The following is a 21,252-nucleotide window of genomic DNA, read 5'->3' on the forward strand; positions in this document are numbered from 1 at the left end:
TATGTCTATGTTGATTTAATTATCATGGTTATTCTGTGAAAATAAGAGAAGAAATATAAAACTATACAATTAATCAAGAAATACAAAACATTTTATTTAAATTGTTTGGCACAGTACATGTGTGGTGCTAGTTTGATGAGTACCAAGAGAAACAGACAAATTTGTGCAAGTTACTCTGATCTCATGTTTCCCTTGATGCTATCACTCAAGATATTTTAGTGGGTAATGCAAGTATATAAATTCTTTCAAACTAAATGGGACTGAAAATTATTTACAAGTTTTGTGACAATTTGTCATGTCAATTAACCCATCTATGTATATTTAGACATCAAGTAGTCCAAAACTGTCAATAACTAAATTTTGATAATTCCTTAACCCTTTGTGAGTGAGCATTCCCAAGTGCTGACTATTTATAGCTTTAAGGTAAATCCAGGGTATCATCCTCAGACGATCAACATTTCACACCAAACAGCTTGAAGAAATTTTGCGGGTCCATAAATGACTCATGGCAACTCTTACGGCAACAACCATATTTGCCAGCATATTAGACACTTTTTTATTGCTAAATGTATAATATAAATGCCCTGCACCCAATGCGGCTGTATTACAGATAGGAGACCAAGCACCGTAGGCTAGACTATGCCTTTCCTATGGCTGGTTTATGAGAAAGTTTTAATCTTTATTTAAAGACCTCACAGTTTCCCTGATGAGAAAGACAGAATTCTGAGAAGTTCACTATAGTTAATATTTCCTATACATTATATAAATCTTAAGAATCATATATAGCCCACAATGTGTAAAGTACTAAATTATCCTTTTACTTAATTAGCAGTTAGTTATCATTTCAACTCTAAGCCAAAGTAAAAAATGAACACTATTATTGTGGTTGGACATACTATACCTGTATTTCATCAAGAGCAGTTTGTCTCTTCTGAGTAGCAAGTAACAACAATTTTTCAGCTTCTACATGTTGTGGTGTTCCTTGATGTTCAATATGCTGCAAAACCACTGTCACAGCATTTGAAGCCTGCGAAATAACCCTCTGTTGCTCTGCTACCTGTCAATATGACATGAAGAATGTGACAATGCTTATGACTGCCCTTAAACACACAAATACCCTTCCTTATCAAAATTCAGTCTTACTGAAACCAGCATTCTGACAAGAGAATTATGAAAATATATATTAAATAGTTATCATATACACTCGTGTATTGACCTTTGAAGACCTAATATCCCTTAAATATGTATTGATTGTGAACGAAAATGAGATTTTCATTATTAAAATGAAGTTTTATTGTATACTTACCGAACAATTATACAGCCGTGATTTCCACGAGCGGCAGGATACTAAATTCAAATTTAGCGCGTAGGCGTCGCCAACACTGGTGGTGATGACGTCATCTCCCTCCACTCGCGGGAGAACCAGGTACAACTGCCCAGGTGAATCCAATTCTTTCTGCCCGTCCGTCCACCTAAGGGGAGGAGGGTGGGTATAATCATAATTGTTCGGTAAGTATACAATAAAACTTCATTTTAATAATGAAAATCTCATTTTTATTGTAGTGTCTTACCGAACAATTATACAGCTGATTACACATTTATGGAAGGGGGGTGGGATTCAGTGGACCACTAGTATTTCTAAATGGTTACATTTATTACAATACCAGTAAACCTCAAGGTGTCTGTTGTACCTTACCTTGTAAGAGAGCTACAGCAGACTGTTACTGCCTCTGGTCGGTGCTCTTCTTACTATTGTAGAGGAATTGGAATTTGACCAAAGTTAGCCTCTACAGGAGTGGAATCCTTCCGTAGTTCAAGCGAGTCAAGGCTGACTGACGGAGGATAGCAACAACAAAGATTGCCCTTGCCCTGGGCTAAGACCAGAAATTCAATCATACAAAACATTTGTCACCAACACCAGATTTAAAAACATATATACCCAACCATTGTAAAATCTGACCTAACAGACTGGTGAGTATCCCAGGTACTCAGTACCCCCAGCTTCCCTTGAACTCGACAACCTATTCAAGGTGAAAAGTTAGCATAGAGGTGACGACCCCTGTGCCGTTTCTCCCAACACCATGCCAGAAACCGCCACCGGACCTAACGTTTTACAATTCTCGAAAACCGTTACTATCTCTTTGAGATAATGACTCGCAAAAACCGAATTCGATCTCCAGAACGTGCTCTGAAGAATCGAAGCTAAAGATAAATTCTTTCTGAATGCTAAAGAAGTTGCCACTGCTCTAACCTCGTGAGCTTTAACTCTCAGAACGGAAAGATTGTCGTTCTCGGACTGCGAGTGAGCTTCCCTGATAAGCTCTCTAATAAAGAACGATATAGCATTCTTAGAAAGAGGACGAGAGGGATTTTGAACCGAGGTCCAGAGCTTAGAAGATTGTCCTCTAATACCCTTAGTGGCAAACAGATATGCTTAATAGCCCTGACTGGACATAAGAGCCTTTCTTCCTCCTCATGTCCAACCAAATCAGATAAGTTCCTTACCACAAAACTCCTCGGCCAAGGATTAGAAGGATTCTCATTTTTGGCTAGAAAGGTCAAAGATACCAAAAATACAGCATTGCCTTGAGAGAAACCGACTCTTTTGTCTATAGCGTGCAATTCGCTGACACGCTTAGCAGAAGCTAGTGCAATAAGAAAAAGTGCCTTCTTAGTCAAGTTCCTGAGTGAAGCCGACTTCAAAGGCTCAAACGGTGGCCCCATGAGGAATTTAAGCACCACATCTAAGTTCCAAGCCACTGTATCTTGCGGGAGCTTAGTGGTTTCGAAAGACCTAATGAGGTCCGACAGATCTGAATTGGAGGAAATATCCAAACCTCGATGTCGAAAAACCGAAGAGAGCATGGCTCTATATCCTCTGATCGTCGAAGGAGCCAGTTTCTTAGAGTTCCTAAGAAATAGAAGAAAATCTGCTATTTCTGTTAAAGAGGTCGCAGAAGTAGAGACTTCAGCACTTCTACACCACTCTCTGAAGATTTTCTCCACTTCCCTTGATAGAGTTTGTTAGAAGACTCTCTCCTACAACGAGCGATACGCTTCTGCAGCTACTTCTTGAAAACCCTTTCGCTCTGACAAGATTCCGGACAGTCTGAACCCTGTCAGAGCTTAGAGCGGACAAGTTTTGGTGGAACCTCTTGAAGTGAGGTTGTTTGAGAAGCCACTTCTCTGGAGGAAGAAGTCTGGGGAAGTCTACTAACAACTGGAGAAGGTCCGGGAACCACTCTTTCCTGGGCCAAAAGGGAGCGATTAACGTTAGTGTTACATTGCTGTGCGACATGAACTTGTTAAGCAACCTCTCTTATTAGACCGAACAGAGAGAATGCATAAGCTTCCAGACCCGACCAATCCAACAGCATTGCGTCCAACCCGACCAAGCTAGAGGATCTGGGGGACGTGGAGAACAAAAGAGAGGAAGACGGTTGTTCCTTGATGTCGCGAACAGGTCTATTGACGGTCGTCCCCAAAGGCGCCAAAGTTTCTGACAAATCTTGTTGTCCAAAGTCCACTCCAGAGGTAACACTTGCTGTTGACGACTTAACTCGTCCGCCAGGACGTTCATCTTTCCCGGAACAAATCTCGGGACTAGCTGAACCTTCGCTTCGTGATTTGACCACAGGAGGAGATCCTTGGCTACTTCGTATAGAGAGAAAGACTGGAGTTCCCCCCTGCTTCCGCACGTACGAGAGAGCCGTGGAGTTGTCGGAATGCACTGCCACTACTCGACCTTCTACTAAGCTCCGAAACTGTCTGAGCCCCAGGAAAATTGCTAAAAGTTCCTTTACATTTATGTGGAACTTCTTCTCCTTCTCCGACCAAGCTCCTGAAGTCCGTTGATTTCCCAGTAGGGCTCCCCAACCTGTGTCCGATGCGTCGGAAAAGAACTGTAGGTTCGGGAGGATGGGTCGTAAATCTAACCCTTCTTCCAACCTTGCTCGAGAGAGCCACCACCTTAGGTCCTCTTTTATTTGATCTGTGACAGGGGAAGGTATCGAGTCTGGTTGTGTCTTCCTGCACCAAGAGGCTCTCAGGAAAAACTGCAGAGGTCTCATGTGCAGTCTTCCCAACGTCACAAATTTTCTCCACTGACGTCAATTTGCCCAGGAGCCTCATCCACGATTGTCAGAACTTTACCTTTTTGTCCAAGAACACTGAACTGTCTCCAGACAGCCTTGTGACCCCTCTTCGGGACAGAAAAGCCGAAAAACTGAGCATTCAGAATCATCCCCAAATAAAGGATGCTCTGAGATGGAACCAACTGGGACTTCTGTTTGTTGACCAGAATTCCTAACTTTCTGGCAAGATCCAGAGTTGTTCCAAGGTCCTTCATGCACCGACTCTCTGATTCCGACCGGAGAAGCCAATTCGTCCAGATAGAGGGAGATTCTTACTCCTAATATGTGCAGCCAGCTTCCTATCGGGGATAGAACCCTGGTGAAAACTTGAGGAGCGGTCGCTAGTCCGAAGCAAAGCGCCCGAAACTGAAACACCTTGCCTTCGAACATGAACCTCAGGTACTTCCGAGATTCGCGATGTATCGGAATGTGAAAATAAGCGTCTTGCATGTCCAGAGAGACATCCAATCCCCCTGTCCTGATGGACTCCAGAACCGACCGAGTGGTCTCCATATGAAATTTTGTTTTCTGGACATGCAAGTTCAGGGACGCTCACATCCAAAACCGGCCTCCAGCCCCCTGATGACTTGGGAACTACAAAAAGGCGATTGTAAAAGCCTGGAGGAAAATCCCCTTCTATCTGTTCTATCGCTTCTTTGAGAACAAGCGCTTCCACTTCTGCGGCTAGCGCCAGAAATTTGTCTGAGCCCGGAGAGTATGCCTGGAATGGAATTGGCACAGGTGAGAGCGAGGGAGGTGAAACGAGAGGAATACGATAGCTGAACTTGAGTACTTGCACTACCCAGGCTTCTGCTCCTCTGTTTTCCCATTCCTCTCAAAACAGACCCAGCCTGGCTCCCACTGGTGCATGAAGAACCGAGCTTTCATTTGGAAGGTTTGTTAACCTTGGCCAAGGCCTTAGACTGAGGTCGCAAATTCGACTTCGGCCGAAAGAAGCGCTTGGGTTTTCTCCCCCTCGAAAAGGCGCTTGGGCCAGAGGAGAAACCGAAGGAACAGTCTCCACAGGAGCTTTAGGTCTCTTAGTAGACTGTGCAGTAAATCCGAGTAGATTTCTTATCTAGCGCAGACGAAATTGACAGCACTACATCGTCTGGAAAGAGGTTATCTTTCACAAAAGGAGCAAACAAGAGAGCAGACTTCTGTTGGGAAGTAACCCTTTTAGAAGCAAAGGAGCACCAAAGTTGCCTTTTCTTAAGGGTACCAAAGGCGATGAGCGAAGCTAACTCATCACATCCATCCCTAAGGATTTGTCCGCACAGGACAGAACACCAATCCAATCCTCCGCTAACTCCTGAGAAAGAGAAGGACAGTCTTCGTTCTTGGCCGCTAAGCGCCAATAGTCCAATCAAGGAAGCTAAAGACCTCCAAAAGTTTAAATTGATTCTTTACAACGTGGTCCAACTCAGGCGCTGTAAAGAAAACTTTCGCTGCGGCGAAAGCAGATCTCTAGAGGAGTCGATTAAACTGGAGAAGTCTCCCTGGGAGGAGGCAGAAACTCCCGAGAAGGAGCTTCCCCAGTTACATAAAACCTATACCTCTTACGAAGCAACTTAGAGGGAGGGTAAGCAAAAGAGCCTTCCCTAAGTCTCTTTTCATAGACATCCATTTCTCCGTCTCTTTCAACGAATGTCTAACCGCTTTAGATAGAACAAGTTTGGGAGGAGAGGGTCTGAAGTTTTCCTCCTCATCAAAAAAGTCGAAGTTGGGGAGCGCGGAGCCGCTTTCTCAAAATAATCTGGATAAGATACCAGAAGAAATCTAAGGAGACGTGAATAACACGAGAGGTGATGTGAATCCTCCTCCTCTACTTCTTCTTCATTCTCCGATACCGCCGAAGTAGACGGAACTACAACCGGATCTGAAGGTTTCGAACCACCCTTGGACTCATTCATCCAGTTTGGTTAACATCTCTAACTGCTTGCGCAAAGGTGCCAGAGACGAATCAAAAAACAGTTAACGTAGGCTTGGAAGAGCCTAAATGTTCAGCAGGAGGCGGAAAAACTACTTGCGCCTCGCTCGGAGCCGCCGAAATTAGAGGCGAAACAGGCGCATCAGGCGTAACAGACGGAAAAAGCGCCTAAAGAAACACCCTTAGAACTGCTAGCTACAGCGCTAAAACCACAATCTCTACTAGTAGATGGAGCCGAAAAAGGCACAGATTGAGGCGACGAACGAGCCGCTAACGGCCGAGGCGCAACCCTACTCTCAGGCTCCTTATACCGCTTGACTGGAGGAGGCGAAGAATCGCGGCCTGAAACGCCTCTTTAAGGGACGCGAAACGGCTTTCCGAATCTCGCCAAGAGCGCCGCGTGACCGGAGACGAATCGCTTGAATCATTCGAAAGGCGTCTGACCGCAACACCTTTCCAACGCTTAACCGAGCCCTGTTGAGGCGCAACAGGCTCAACAAGAGAGGCGCCTGTCTGTGGGCAAATCCCGATCGACTCCCTTGGACTTCCGGTATGTCTTCTCCCCGGTGCGGGGGAGCTGGACAGTGACCTTTGTCTAGGAGAACGTGTCAGGACAGACAGACGCACCCTCAACTACACTCTTACCTGAAGCGCTTTCTCCAAAAACGTCTTAACTGAATTACCAAGTTGCAAAACCGTATTCGCTAGTACCGAAAATTTCTGATCTAACCTCGATTCCAGACTGGCAATGGTGTCGGAAGAAACTACACGGAAGCCGGAGAAGTGGGATTAGTAGGAGGAATAGGTGGTGTAGTATGAACTAAAAAACTTCCATTGAGAATCAGTCCAATCACTACACTCGTTACATGTTCGATCTGCTGAACAAACCTGTCCCCTACACTTAACACATTTAGTGTGAGAATCATACTCTAACTTGGATAATCTAGTTTTACATCCTGAGATGCAAAACCTAACTCCCGACGGACTAGAATCCGACATGGCAACGCCTAAATAATAAGCAAAATAACAACAACGCCAAAAAAGAGTACTTCACCAATTCCGAAGATCAAATCCACAAGAAAAAAGCGAAGCAAAGTCATCCAACCACACCGACCACTGATGTTCACCGGACGCCGGCAGGAAAAGAATTGGATTCACCTGGGCAGTTGTACCTGGTTCTCCCGCGAGTGGAGGGAGATGACGTCATCACCACCAGTGTTGGCGACGCCTACGCGCTAAATTTGAATTTAGTATCCTGCCGCTCGTGGAAATCACGGCTGTATAATTGTTCGGTAAGACACTACAATAAAACAACAATTTTAGGCGCCTTAATGTGCCAATTTCTGGTTATCGGCCCCGATAATCGAGTATTGGCACTTAAATCTGGTTATCGAAATTGTCAATTTTTGCTTATCATCAAGCCATTGGAACAGAACCCCTGCTGATAACCGGGGACTGCCTGTAATAGTAAAATTAGAACCACAACATAACAATGAGAAAGGCTATTATTTCTCACGGATGAAAATGCAACCACACAAAGTGACTCGATTCTCAGGGACATTACCATATACATAGATATAACAAGGTGCAAAGTCTATACACAGTCTGAAGCAACCCATCATGGTTCTATTTCATGAAGCTACTATGTCAATGAAAGTTATAAAAAAAGTAATTCAATCTGCCATTACTGAATTTAAAAAATCATCTTCAGTGCTTTCCATATTTATAATTCTTTTGCAACATTGGTACCAATCAAATATTAATTACCTCTTCTTGAAGTTCCCTGATTCGAGCACTGACTGTCACTGAGGGGCTTTCTGGTGGTTCAGGGCTCGGAGAACGCAGATCTGGATGACGAGTAATCTGACGAACTGGAGTGCAAGCCACTTCCTGACAAGAGCAATTATATGGTAAGCTGTCATTAGTAATTCTACAAACACTAAATACAGTGGACCTGCCATATTCACACGAGTGCAGACCAGACCTCCTCACAAATAGCTAGAATCCGTAAATACCTAGAACCCCCTTTAAAGATGCTTATAAATGCCTATCTTGAATGTGCAAATACCAAAGTATCCCTAAAAATACCATCTTACATGTATATGTACATTAAAATACCATCCTAATATTATACATATTAATTTTTGAAATACAGTGGTCACCCCGTATTCACGGGGGATACGTACCAGAACCCCCCACGAATAGTTGGAGCCCCTATAAAAATGCTTAAAACCTCCTATTTTGTCAGTTACAACTCTAGAAAAACCCACTAAAAATGTACCTTTTTTTTTTTTTTTTTTAATTTTATCATGATAGGAAAAAAAAAAAAAAAAAAAAAAAAAAAAAAAAACAAAAAAAAAAAAAAAAAAAAAAAAAAAAAAAAAAAACTGCGAATAATGGGAGGAATTGTTCCAGAGAAAAATCCTCAAATATGTGAGTCCACAAATCCGGCGGAGAACCAAATCGAGGGGTCCAATGTATTATTAATACTACTACTCCAAAGTAAATCTTCCATTTTATACTTAAAAATATATGTAAGTACTGTTTATGACTTAGTTACATATGTGTGGAAATAATTCAGTCCCTCTATAAATATTCAGCCATGCATGTTTTCTTTCATACAGTTACTATTCATGCTGCCCAGTTTTCTTTTTACAAGGGATCTTTCATTGTACGTATGATGAGCATCGTGATTGGCAACTCCTGTTGTTTCTTCGTGGTGGTGAGGGCTTGCTTATAGGACTATAATGCCATATCAAGGATATTTGAAAACTTTAAGGAGTATTCCATGTAACAAACCCCCAAGCATCATTGACCATTCTCCTAATTTGGGATGGGCATTTCAAAGTCAGGCCCTCTTCCTCTTGCTTCTGTTTCTCTCTAGAATCTGGAGTGTCTTCTTCCCCGCTGGCAGACTTCATCAGGTCTTCCAAATTCTTGTCTGTCAGGGGTTTAGAGTGGGCATCAATGAGGGGTGCTGGAGAACTTCCATCCTCGGAATATCGTGAAAGCTTTCATCACCAAGAATTCTCCCCAACTGGACAGCCTTATTAATAGCCGAATGCTGGATTTCCTCAGGAGAGAAGCCCATATAATTATGGACACAATCCAGCCACAACTTACTCCAGCATGCATTCAGGGTCATCTTCTTCATGTCCTTCAGTGACCGGTCAATGACAGAAAGATGCGAGGCAATGCTGGAGGGAGTTTCCAGCGCAGAGTGCCTTGAAAGCATGGATCATGCCCTGGTCCATAGGCTGGAGAAGAGAGGTGGTGTTGGAAGGGAGGAACTTGAACTGGACTACTTTGTAATAAATATTGAGGGTAGCAACCAGTATGGTCATAATTAGCAACAACTTGAACTCCATGACCAAGTTGCCCAGGTACTGCCTGACTTGCGGAATGAAGCTCTGGTGGAACCATTACTTAGTAAGAAGTTTGGTGATCCAGGCCTTGGGATTATGCAACCAGAAGATGGGCATCAACTCTTGTTCTTATCTTAAGTGCCCTGGGGTTTGCAGCCTTGTAAATGAGCCTTGGTTTCAGAATAAAGCCAGCTGCATTCCACACATACAGAGGGTAACCCTATCCTTCTGCACTTTGTATCCAGAGGCTTTGGCTTTGTCCTTCATAATGTACATCAGGGATGGCATCTTCTTCCAGAAAGGACAGTTTCATCCACATTGAACACCTGTTCTGAGCAGTATCCTTACTCCTACATTATTTCCTTGAAGGCCTTGGGATATTTTGCAGTCGCTTCTCTTAGCTGCTGCTACTTCCCACTATGTAGGAATTCAGGCTTTAGGTGGAGCCACTTCTGGAACCGTGAAACCATCATTTGCCCACCTGACAACCTTGGGGAAGCTGATCGATGGTCCTGGTTTGTGGCTCTTCCTCTTTGTTTTCTTTGTCTTCTTCAGGTGCAGGGGCATCAAAGCCCAGAATTCTACTTCCCCTTCTTCATTGTCTTTTTGTGTCTCTAGATTGCCACCTTCATGGTCCTGTGTTGCGCCCTCAGTAGCAGTTGATAGTGCTGGTAGAGCTGTTGTAACTTTCACACGAATGATGTTGGAGTCGAGGGGGCAGGTTCTTCTTTCGGCAGTTCTTGATTCAGTACACAAGTGCAGATTCCATCTGTTACGATCGTTTCATCTTGCATTGTTGACACTGTTTTAGCTGTGCCAAAGTAGGTCATGCTTACACTTTTACTGATTTCACTTTCACCTTATGGCGCCGACACCAAGACTCAGCTGGGCGAGCATCATAAACCTGGATCGCCACTAACCGGGGACTGCCTGTATTATTATACTTAATGTCACATATTATACAGTAAATAATATGAAACACAGAATATTGCTACATTAAAAAATTCACATCTATGAATAGTGGGGACCTGTGAATGGGTGTCGTTAAATCCCGATATCTCAAATGTGGGGGTCCAATGTACGTTATAATTAAAATAACTTAAAAAAAAATAATAATGATCCGCTGGCCTGCCTTTTACTTGGCTAATGACATCATAACCAGTTTTTTGTGCCAGTAAGCAGTTATAGGGCGCCAGTAAGTGATTTTCGGTGTTGGTAAGCTGTTTATTGATAGTAATCAAGGGCTTACAACATTGTAAATGCCCTTTAGTACTACCATAATTACAGTGATCTAAATAACTCAAATTTTCCGTTATCGGCACTCAGCCAAGAACAAAACCACCGCTGTTACCCAGGGACTGCCTATATCTCAAAGTTTTATCTCTCTCTACTAGGATTATCACTCTTCTCATAACAATGATTACTTTGTGATTGTATGTCACTTAGTTTTTTCATTCACAAATTTATTCAATTTGGTTTTTTGTTTTTTCACTCATGTTTGCTGTGGCTAAAACATTCAGTGCATTTATTCTAATGTAGCATCCCTAGGCTTTTGGTTGGTGACACTTACCACTCCTGTGTTTTTTTATGAGCATATGATTTCTGGGCTCAGCCGTGTCGCTCCCGTGAAATATGTCTGCTTTAGCACTATTTCTAGTAAAATATTGCTATAATACCAGAGAACTGCTAAATTGGACATGTCAGAAGCTTCTGACTCGTTCACCTATATAAAAGGTGTCGGTATAAAAACTGGGGGCGAGTGTTAAACACTACCACAGCAACCCCTCCAATTAGCCTTTTCCTCATCAAAAGACTAAAAATAAATACGGGGAGCCGACCCATAGGTCACACCTAGCTCACCCCGTTGAAGGCGTCTGTGACGTCATACTTTTCGATAGCCATATTGTGTTCGTACGTTCGAATATAGCTATTTGTTCTTTTATTTTATTCTTGGTTACGGATCGTCAATCTACCTCTTCACCCAAGTTAAGTACTGGATCCGCCCTTTTTCAATATTTAGAGAGTGAATTTGCCTTTCGTTTTGCCTTTATTTAGGATTTTTATTAGGCGTCACTTATAAGTAGCGGGACGGGCGGCAAGTCGCCTTTACGGCGGTTATCCTTGAATTGTACCGATTCGAGTGGTCTTCCTCTCTGCTTGTAACGTGTGATATTTCAGTACATATATTTATTTATTTCTTGGGTGGCAGTTTTTAGTCGATCCTATTTTCGTTTATGTTTTGTTATTTTCATTATTTTCATGTTTTTCACGGGGGTCTTCATTCGAGCACGTTTCTTTATTTCGTGCTTCGCCGTTTATCCACCGTCCCCCCCCCCCACCCCTTTTATTTTTAAGTTTGGTTTATTTCATTCAAGAATTTTCCCTTTTTCTTTTCGTCAGCTTGCCGTTTCTTATCTTTTTGTCAGTAGGCAAGTAGTTTTCTTTTGCGCCCACCGTTATCGAGTGGCCTTCATTGCGGTTTTATATTTTAGTAAGTTTTATTTGTTTATTTCATTTCACCCGTGTTAAAGCATGATTAGAAAATCCCTTATTTAGTTCCTCAATTTCATTTGTACAAAAAATTTTTTGCCTCCATTTAACACGAGAGCTTTCTATTCCCTAGCAGGGATTTGGGATTGTTTGTTTACCTGAATATTTTTATATGGTTTTTCACTTGTTTCAAAGTTTATAACTGCATATATTTCTTTGCTTAGAATAAAGATATTTTATACTTTGTTTCACTCTCCTCATTGTGATAGCATTTGGAAAACCATTTTTGCCCTGATCATGACTCAGCATACTAGTTCCAGCAAGGATGGCAAGACAACTCATTAATGTCATTGTTGGATAAGAACCAGCACTTGTAACAATCATAACATTCCCCTCAGTGATGTAAGAAAGAGAGAGAGAAAGAGTCAGTGGTTCCTCCACACTTGGAGGAGAGTGTATAAACACTGTTCATCTAGTAGTGTAGTTGGTGAGTCTTCTGACTTTCCCTCATCTTGGCACAAAGAATAAGGGGTTTAAGACATTGACAATCTTCAGTCTCACCAGCATGTAACTGCCTGAAGCAACTTCATTTCCATAAATGTCTCCTTTTCCTGATGATTTTCTCAACACCCCTAGAACTTCTAGCCTCCTTGCTGCCTCTCCTACCCTCCTCCAGCTTCCTGCAATTTCATTCCAGTCTCTCACTTTACTTGGAGTTATCTATTATGAGGCTAACTCTTTCATAGGCTGGCTAGAGAAGGTTGTTTCTGCTTCCAGAATTTACCTCAAGCAGTAGATAGTCATTCTTGGATAGGCTGATGAAGTCTTGCAATCTCCTGCTTCGATGATCCTGCCCATGATGATGACTGCTGAAGCTTTTGCGACATCTGTTGCTTGCTCACTATCCTTACCTTACACACCTGCCTCTGTCCCCAATTACCTGGCTTCTTTGTGTACTCTGCTGCAGCATATCTGTGTATCCATCGAGCTGTCCTTTCCTCATTTCTTATGATAACGGAACTTGGAACAAGGGAGGATATTTCTAAAGGGGCCAGACTCCTCTAATTTCTGCATTGGAGAGATAGAATATGTTTTTTGCTGTGAGGGGCTAGCTTCTCTAGGGATGTCATGAAACCTAAAATGACCTGCACCGAGTGGATTGCTTCTATTTGGAAAAGAACAGATTGGCAAAGTTCCTGAACTTCTCTAGTTGTTGTTCAGAAGGGAACACTTTTGCTGCTGTCATCTCTCTCCAGGTAAAGAAATCTTTGACGAGTAGTGAGGTTTGACTTTTCCAAATTCATCAAAATGCCTAAGCTGTGACAAAAATGAAGATGGTCCATGTTAATGAATAAACTTTACTCTAGAATCTGCTAGCATCAGCGAGTTGTCAAGGTATCTTAAGATCTGTATTCCTTGAGAATGTACCCTTGTTGAAATTAAGGTGAAGACTGTAGCAAAAATACTTCTGGGATATGCATCCTTCAGATCTATTGTGAGCATGAAATCGTTCTTCCTGATGGCTTGAAAAACTGTGTGAGGAGTTTCCATTTTTAACTGTTTCCGACGAAGAGGTTGAGGGTTGATAGGTCCTACTACTGGTCTCAATTGCCCATAGCCTTGGGAACAAGAAAGACAGCTATAATGGAGATACTTCCTTTACAATTCTACAGCTCATTTTTTCATCATCTTCACTTCGCATTGAAGGGCTAGATATTTTGCTGAATCTAAAGGGAAGGTTCATTGGTGGAGTGGACACTCAAGAGAGAGGGGGAGGAAACATTAAGGGGAGTGGATACCCCACACAAAGAACATTTACTACCCAGGTCCTCCACCCTGAATTGCTGCCAATTTGCGCAATGGCTCGCCAGGCAACCTTAATGATAGCAGTGAGTGGGGAGGGGCATCCTTCCAATCGTCTACCTCGCCTGGCCCTATCTCTGCCTCCTCCCCCAGGCCGGAAGAGTGGGGCTGAAAAGGTTGCTGCTGAGGAGTTTTCTTGGATGAAGAAGGTGACTAGCTCTACGTTGAATTGTCATAACTTGAGTCTTCTTGGGCGAGATGTAGGTAGACGTTTGCAGTATTAATTTAGAGATGCCAGCACAAGAAGGGATGGATGATTTTGAGACAACTTGAGCACTAATCTGTTGTTATCATCAGCTCTACGGCTATTGACTGCTGAGTCTAACTTCTCTTTTGGAAACAGACATAGAAGTTACAATATCCTCATTCCTTACAGCTAACACTGACTCTGTACTAATGAACTTCAATAATTTGAGAGGGCGAATCTCTTCTTTTAAGCAGCCAGTTAGCCCACATATTAGCCATTAGATAGGACAAGTATAAGATGCTTTTCCCACTGGTATTTAATAAACCCAAAGAAAGGCTGTACCATTTCAGATCTGGCCATACAATAATAGAAAAAAAAAATTTTCCCCTGATTTATAGGGTTTATTTTTACCATAACAAAAGAATTCATATCGAGGGGGGTAAAAAAAAAAAAAAAAAAAAAAAAAAAAAAAAAAAAAAAAAACAAAAAAAAAAAAAAAAAAACTCATTTGACTGGAGCTCTACATCAGGTCTATATATGGTAGTAATCCAGGTCTTAATATTAAGTATCAAGGGAGGAGATAGAATTTGAAAAATGGTTATTTTCGGGATAAATCGCCCTGCGTGGCGTCACAAAACCAAAGGTCAGAAGCGAAAATCTATGCAGTTTGGAGATGTCCCAAGTCACCTTATTAACCCTTAAACCGCCGAAGCGGTAAAATAAAAAAACTCCCCCGAATTCCGGAGCCGGTTTTGAGTGAGCGCGGAAGCGGAAAAATATTTTTTTTTTTCAAAAAATCACAGCGCGCTTAGTTTTGAAGATTAAGAGTTCATTTTTGGCTCCTTTTTTTTCATTGCCTGAAGTTTTAGTATGCAATCATCAGAAAGTGAAAAATAATATCATTATCATATGTAAATAATGCGATATATGGTAGCGAAAAAAAAAAATTCATACATAATTGTATTAAAATCACGCTGTGCAAAAAACGGTAAAAGCTAACGAGTTTATATTGTTTTCGTTGTATTGTAAACTAAATTGCAATCATTTTGATATATAATACATTGTAAAACAATAAAACGCAACACCGGAAAAATATTATCACAAAATGATGTACGAATTCGTAACGTGCGGACGTAAAAAAAATATTTTTTCAAAAATTCACCGTAAATCTCAATATTGTTCGAGAGACTTCCAATTTGTTTTCAAAATGAATAAAAATGATTGAATATTATCATACTGTAAAGAGTTTTAGCATACAATTGCGTTTTTCGACCATTTCGGTTAGAGTCAAAGTTGACCGAACGGTAACGTGGTTTTTTTTTTTTCTATTTATCGTGATTTATATGCAAATATTTCGAAAATGAGAAAAAGCTACAACCTTCAATTATTTTTTGTTGTATTCTACAGGAAATTGCGCACATTTTCATATATAAAACTCTATGAAATGCCTAATATTGAAACGGAGCAAATTTTCCGAGAATTCGATGTACACAATTCAGAGATTTATGGCGGAGAATCCGCGCGCGGGGGAGAAGGGAAGGCAAGTTTTTTTCATTCATGCACCATAAATCGAAATATTGTGCTAGAGACTTCCAATTTGTTGCAAAATGGAAGGTAAATGATTGAATATTACTAAAATATAAGAGTTTTAGCTTACAATTGCGTTTTTAGACCATTTCGTAGAGTCAAAGTTGACCGAAACGGGGTTTTTTTTCTATTTATCGTGATTTATATGCTAAATATTTCGAAAATGAGAAAAGCTACAAACTTCAATTATTTTTTCGTTGCATTCTACATGAAACTGCGCACATTTTCATATATAAAACTTTATGTAACGGCTAATTTAAAATGGTGCAAACATTACCACATCGCACGTATGATTTTTCATTCGAGTTACCGCACGGACGTAAGGAAAAATTTTATTTTTTTCATAATTCACCATAAATTGAAATGATTGTGCTAGAGACTTTCCAATTTGTTACAAAATGAAGGTAAAAATGATTGAATATTACTAAAATATAAGAGTTCTAGCTTACAATTGCGTTTTTCAACCATTTCGGTAGAGTCAAAATTGACCGGAAGGTTGAAAATTTGTCACTTATCATTTTTTATATGAAAATATTTCAAAATTGATAAAATCTACAACCATGGGTTGTTTTTAGTTGTATTGTGCATGAAATTGCGCACATTTCCATATATAAAACTTTATGTAACGGCTAATTTTAAAATGGTGCAAACATTACCACAATCGCATGTATGATTTTTTTGCGGAAGAGTTACCGCGCGGACGTAAGGAAAAAGTTTTTTCATAAATTCATCATAAATCGAAATATTGTGCTAGAGACTTCCAATTTCTTGCAAAATTAAGGTAAATAGTTGCATATTACTACAATATAGGCGTTTTATCTTACAATTGCGTTTTTCGACCATTTCGGTAGAGTCAAAGTTGACCGAAGGTTGATTTTGGCACTTATCGTTATTTATATGGAAATATTTCAAAACTGATAAAAGTTACAATCATGAATATTTTTTTGTTGTATTTTAAATGAAATTGCGCACATTTTCATATATAATACTTCATGTAACGGATAATTTAAAACGGTGCAAAAATTATGTCAAGTGACAAAATAATTTTTGAGATGTGTCACCTATACTTTTTAGTGCGATAAGAAAGAAATTCGCGCCTGCGTAACGATTGTAAACAAACAACGCCTTGATCCGTGAACTCCCAGCATCCCCCAAGGCGCGTGATTCAAAAGTTTTTGGCTGGTAGGCCTAAAGTATTTTTCCGCGAATTTTTAAACAAACTTTTTGAGCCGACGTATGGTACGTCTTATTCGGAAATCGGGGGAGATTTGACTCGACGTTTAATACGTCCATTCGGCGTTTAAGGGTTAAGTGGGTGGTATGAATGTCAAAGTCCTGTTCCTTAAAAAATGGCATTATCCAGCAGGCCCTCTTTAGTACGTTGGACAGCCAAATAAATCATTTATAAAAATTCAGCTATAAAGTCTAGCACCAAGGCACTTTCAGCTGCTGGATACTTTTAGACTGTAAATGTGGAACTGAGTGGTTGAACAGTAAAGGCTGAAAAAGGAAGCCGAGCGGAGGTCAAGCAATAGGCTAAAAAGTTGTTGTTGCAGCTAGGGGCTGGGGGGACACTACAACAACAACTTTTAGTAATGTCTTCACTCTACAGTGCACTATATTGAGTTGATGGCACCACTCCACTACAGAGATAGCTAAATAGGAAGAAGCTAAAAAGAATACATAAAAAGTATAAGAAAAAATCAATACAGCTGGGTTTTCTATGCTTACCCTGAAAAAAAAAAATTAGTACATTCTTATTTCTCTGTACACTTTACTTCCTTTCTGCCAACAATTACATTACTTGGAGTTCTTAGTAATTTAATTACAGTTATGGTATATAGCATTATGAATAAATAAATTACTGTAAATATAAAACCAAATGCATAAGCTTATATATAAGCTTTTATAAGCTTTCAACTGTCTCTTCCTTTTTGTCAGCCCTGTCCAATAGGATAACCCTCTTAGCTAATCCTCGTCTCACCCCATAATACGAGTTCAAAATATATTTCACCAAGTAAAACACTTTTCAAACAAACCTAGTAATCATGAATAGCCTCAATCCATGCAACAACTCCTTTGGCTACACCAAACTGCTATACTCTGAAGACGATCCCCACATGCATACCCTGTCTAACCTCTGCCGTTAAAACAGGGCATCTGCATTCGATAACAAATTTAATCTGTACCTACTTATAACGAAACGTCACTGGTTAAGGGGGGAAATTTTCACCATTAGCTAGCCTAAAGTATCTGTGCTTACATAAAATGTTCCACCATGTAGGCATCATCTAGTGGGGTTGCTTCTTCCAAAATAGGTAGATTCACTACAAGTACCATTATTTACATGACTATCACAGTTACAGAAATATAACCCATGAAAGGTAATTATAATTTGTATATTGTAATTAAAAGACCACATCACAAAAGAAAAAAAAACACTTACTGGTTTCTGCTTCCGGTACATTGAAATAGTGTGTGCAAGATTATTTTGATCATCATGATTGTAGTTAGGAGACCCGGGATTAACCTTTGGTGTCTTGTAAATACTGGAGGACTGGAATGTACATAGCAGTAGTAATTAGGACAATTGTGTGTAAACATTTTCTAAACCAACATAAAATAAAAATAAAGCCAATACAGACAACTTACATCACTTTATATATAGTAAGAAATATATAGACTAGATACTGTAATGTATATATTACAAAGTGAGCAGGATCTGCAAGAGTATGGAAAAATTTTATCCAAACTGAAATATCCAGCAAATCCACTGCAGTAAATGTGGTGGTTTTGTATTTTACTCCTATACTGATACCGTTAAATATATCAATACTGTTCATGTCAATGGATTTGAATGCCAGTTTTTTTACCCATCCAGACAAAACCCATTATACTGTCCGTAAAAAAAAAGTAGACAGAAACCAACACCTTTTGTGTCTATGCAAACATATGAAGAAATTAAAGTCCAAATACAGGCAGTCTCTGGGTTATGACGGGGTTCCGTTCTTGAGACGCATCGTAAGCCGGAACATCGTAAAAAGCCCTAAGAAAACCTTACTTTTAATGCTTTGGGTGCATTGAAAACTATGTAAACTGCATTCTTATTGGATTTTTCATCAAAAGAACCTTCAAATATTGATTAGTTTTGCATTTTTGGTATCTCATATTTCATCTGCCAGATGAGCGTTGTAGGCGTTCGTAACCCTGGAAATAATGTCAGATGAATAATAATAATTGAGTGCCTTAACCTCGGAACGTCGTAACCCGAACCAGTCCGTAACCCTGGGTACTGCCTTACAATGATGATTCTTCCGTACTAATTAACTTTGTCACAATAAAAGTGGTACAGTATATGCTCGCTAAAAATTTTTTTAAAGATCTTAAAAATAATAACTGACTGAGTTTGCTTTTTCAGGGGAGTGTCTGATGCCATAAGTCCCTATCATAAAGTAAATGACTTTTTTTACCTTATGACTGAAGGGATTTGCTTCAATTTTTTACCACTTATCCTACAACTAATAATGAAAAATGCTCTTGCAGGGAATTCAGAAACTCGACCTCTAGTTTAGCAGTTGAAGAAAAAATCATGTTTACTTTTCAAAATCAATATGTAACATTAAAAGTTGCACGAGAAAAGTGATTTAAAAAATTTTTTCCAATTAAAAAATAACATTTAGTTATACTATACTCTGCAAAAGTTTAATTGAATTTGGTTGAATATTCTTGGGGAAATATGCATTTATTTCTGAAAAAGTAGGTTTTGAGAAAACAGCAAAAGAAAAATATTTTTGGAATCAAAAATTCTGAGAGAATCTGGACATTGAGAGCAAGTTATCCCTATACATAACATAATGGCCTGTTTTCTCTGACCACGTCCATACGGAGAAATTATCTATAATGAATGGGATTTTATTTATGCTTACCAAGTAATTATTATTAATAGCTAAGAATTTCTAAATAACGGCAGCTACATGAAAATCGTGGTAGCGATTCTTGTTTTTTGGTTTTGGGCATAGGTAATACAGCTAGCTGTTGGCTTACAGACTGCAATTGGTTGCGCGGACCACCCGGTCGTAAGAATGATTTGGACATAGTCTGCAATGTTAATTTACCGTAAAAAATATTATACTAGCCTAGTCTACACTAGGTTAATCAGTAGCATCTTTTGCATATAGGGTAGCCCAGCCTACACTACAACAGTATAATTTATACCTATAGGCATAGTAATTATTAATTTCAACTAATTCTCTAGGTTCAATGAATTTCAACTAATTCTCTAGGTTTCAATGCACATTGGCTCAGATAATTCACTAAAAAGAGAAAATGAATAACATTAACAAGTTAGCCTCCCGTATACAATGATGATATCATGGTACATTATATTGTATAGTACATACGAATACAGTAGCCTAGCCTACAATATACTGTAATACTACATATAGATATAATTTAGCAATTTATTAATATATGCCTATTTTGGAGGTTCAATGCATTCTCACTATGATATATCAGTCTCGAGAGAGAGAGAGATAGAGAGAGAGAGAGAGAGAGAGAGAGAGAGAGAGAGAGAGAGAGAGAGAGATAGAGAGAGAGAGAGAGAGAGAGAGAGAGATAGAGAGAGAGAGAGAGGGGAGGGGGACAGAAACAGGAATCAATTAATTCAGACAGGCCGCTGACAGTTACGTATATCTATGAAATAAAAACACAATATGAATATGCATCTTTTCCATGAATCTTTTAAAAAGTTTAAAACATTGCTGTATCCAATAATACTGTATTATTCTAATATTATTGTATCATAAAATACTAACAAAGCGTCAATGTTCTGGTTTTGGAAATCACCTGGAGGTGAATAAGAGTTTAATTTGTCCGTATTCAACTCGATTCGGAGTCAATTGCCTTCCTTCTAGTTAGCGTAAAATATCTAGATACTTTATATATATGAGACAAGGCAATTTGTCATTATACAATGTGTTTTTTAAGTCGAAATATAAATTTAATAATACGTCTTGTGAACTAAATTATTTTTTTTTTAACAGATTGCATTGTGGGCATGTGTATTGTATAAAAAACACTATGTAATTCCCTTCGCTACTTTCACGCCTGATTTCATCGTAGTACGAGCTTTACCGTTATGTTACTTATTTTTTATCGGCGTGAAAAAACCACAGTAAAATGTGTTCTTTCAAGACCTGAAGTTTGATTAAAATGATTCTCTCAATTTTAACTATGTTGTGTTTGATGGCATAAGTTTACTGAAGTTACATCCTTGTTGCCGATGCACGAAAATATTCATTAGGACTTGAAAAGTGAGCTGTGTGTGTGGAGAGGCGGGAGCTGGCGAAAAAGTGTCATACGTTCAGCTGGGACAACAACTCTTTGTTGCTCACTACGTCACCTTCCCAGTCATTTAGTTGTGGTGGTCGTAAAGCCGATCAGCTGTAACTTGCATACCTCAGAAGTTTACAACTAGCTGTATCAATAACAGGTAGCCCTTGGTTAACAGCGGCATCGTTAACGGCTATCCAGTTTTACGGCGCTTGTCTAGCAACGCTGTTAACCCTCTTACGCCGAAGCGGTAAAAAAAAATTGTCTCCCGTGTGCTGGCGGTGTTTTCAGAGCGAGCGCGGAGCAAAAAATATTTTTTTCAAAAAAATCACAGCGCGCTTAGTTTTCAAGATTAAGTTCATTTTT

At 39.8% G+C, this 21,252-nt stretch overlaps 1 protein-coding gene across 1 annotated transcript in view; it reads right to left on the reverse strand.

Moving 5' to 3' along the window:
* Positions 1-21,252, reverse strand: part of LOC135221165 (anillin-like) — a 286,604-nt gene that overhangs the window by 40,781 nt on the left and 224,571 nt on the right. Inside the window, exon 21 of the mRNA XM_064258989.1 lies at positions 902-1,057. Coding sequence (XP_064115059.1) covers positions 902-1,057 — 156 coding nt within the window. The remainder of the gene's footprint in view (positions 1-901; positions 1,058-21,252) is intronic.

This window comes from Macrobrachium nipponense, chromosome 2 (assembly GCF_015104395.2).
Source record: "Macrobrachium nipponense isolate FS-2020 chromosome 2, ASM1510439v2, whole genome shotgun sequence".
Lineage (NCBI taxonomy): Eukaryota > Metazoa > Arthropoda > Malacostraca > Decapoda > Palaemonidae > Macrobrachium > Macrobrachium nipponense.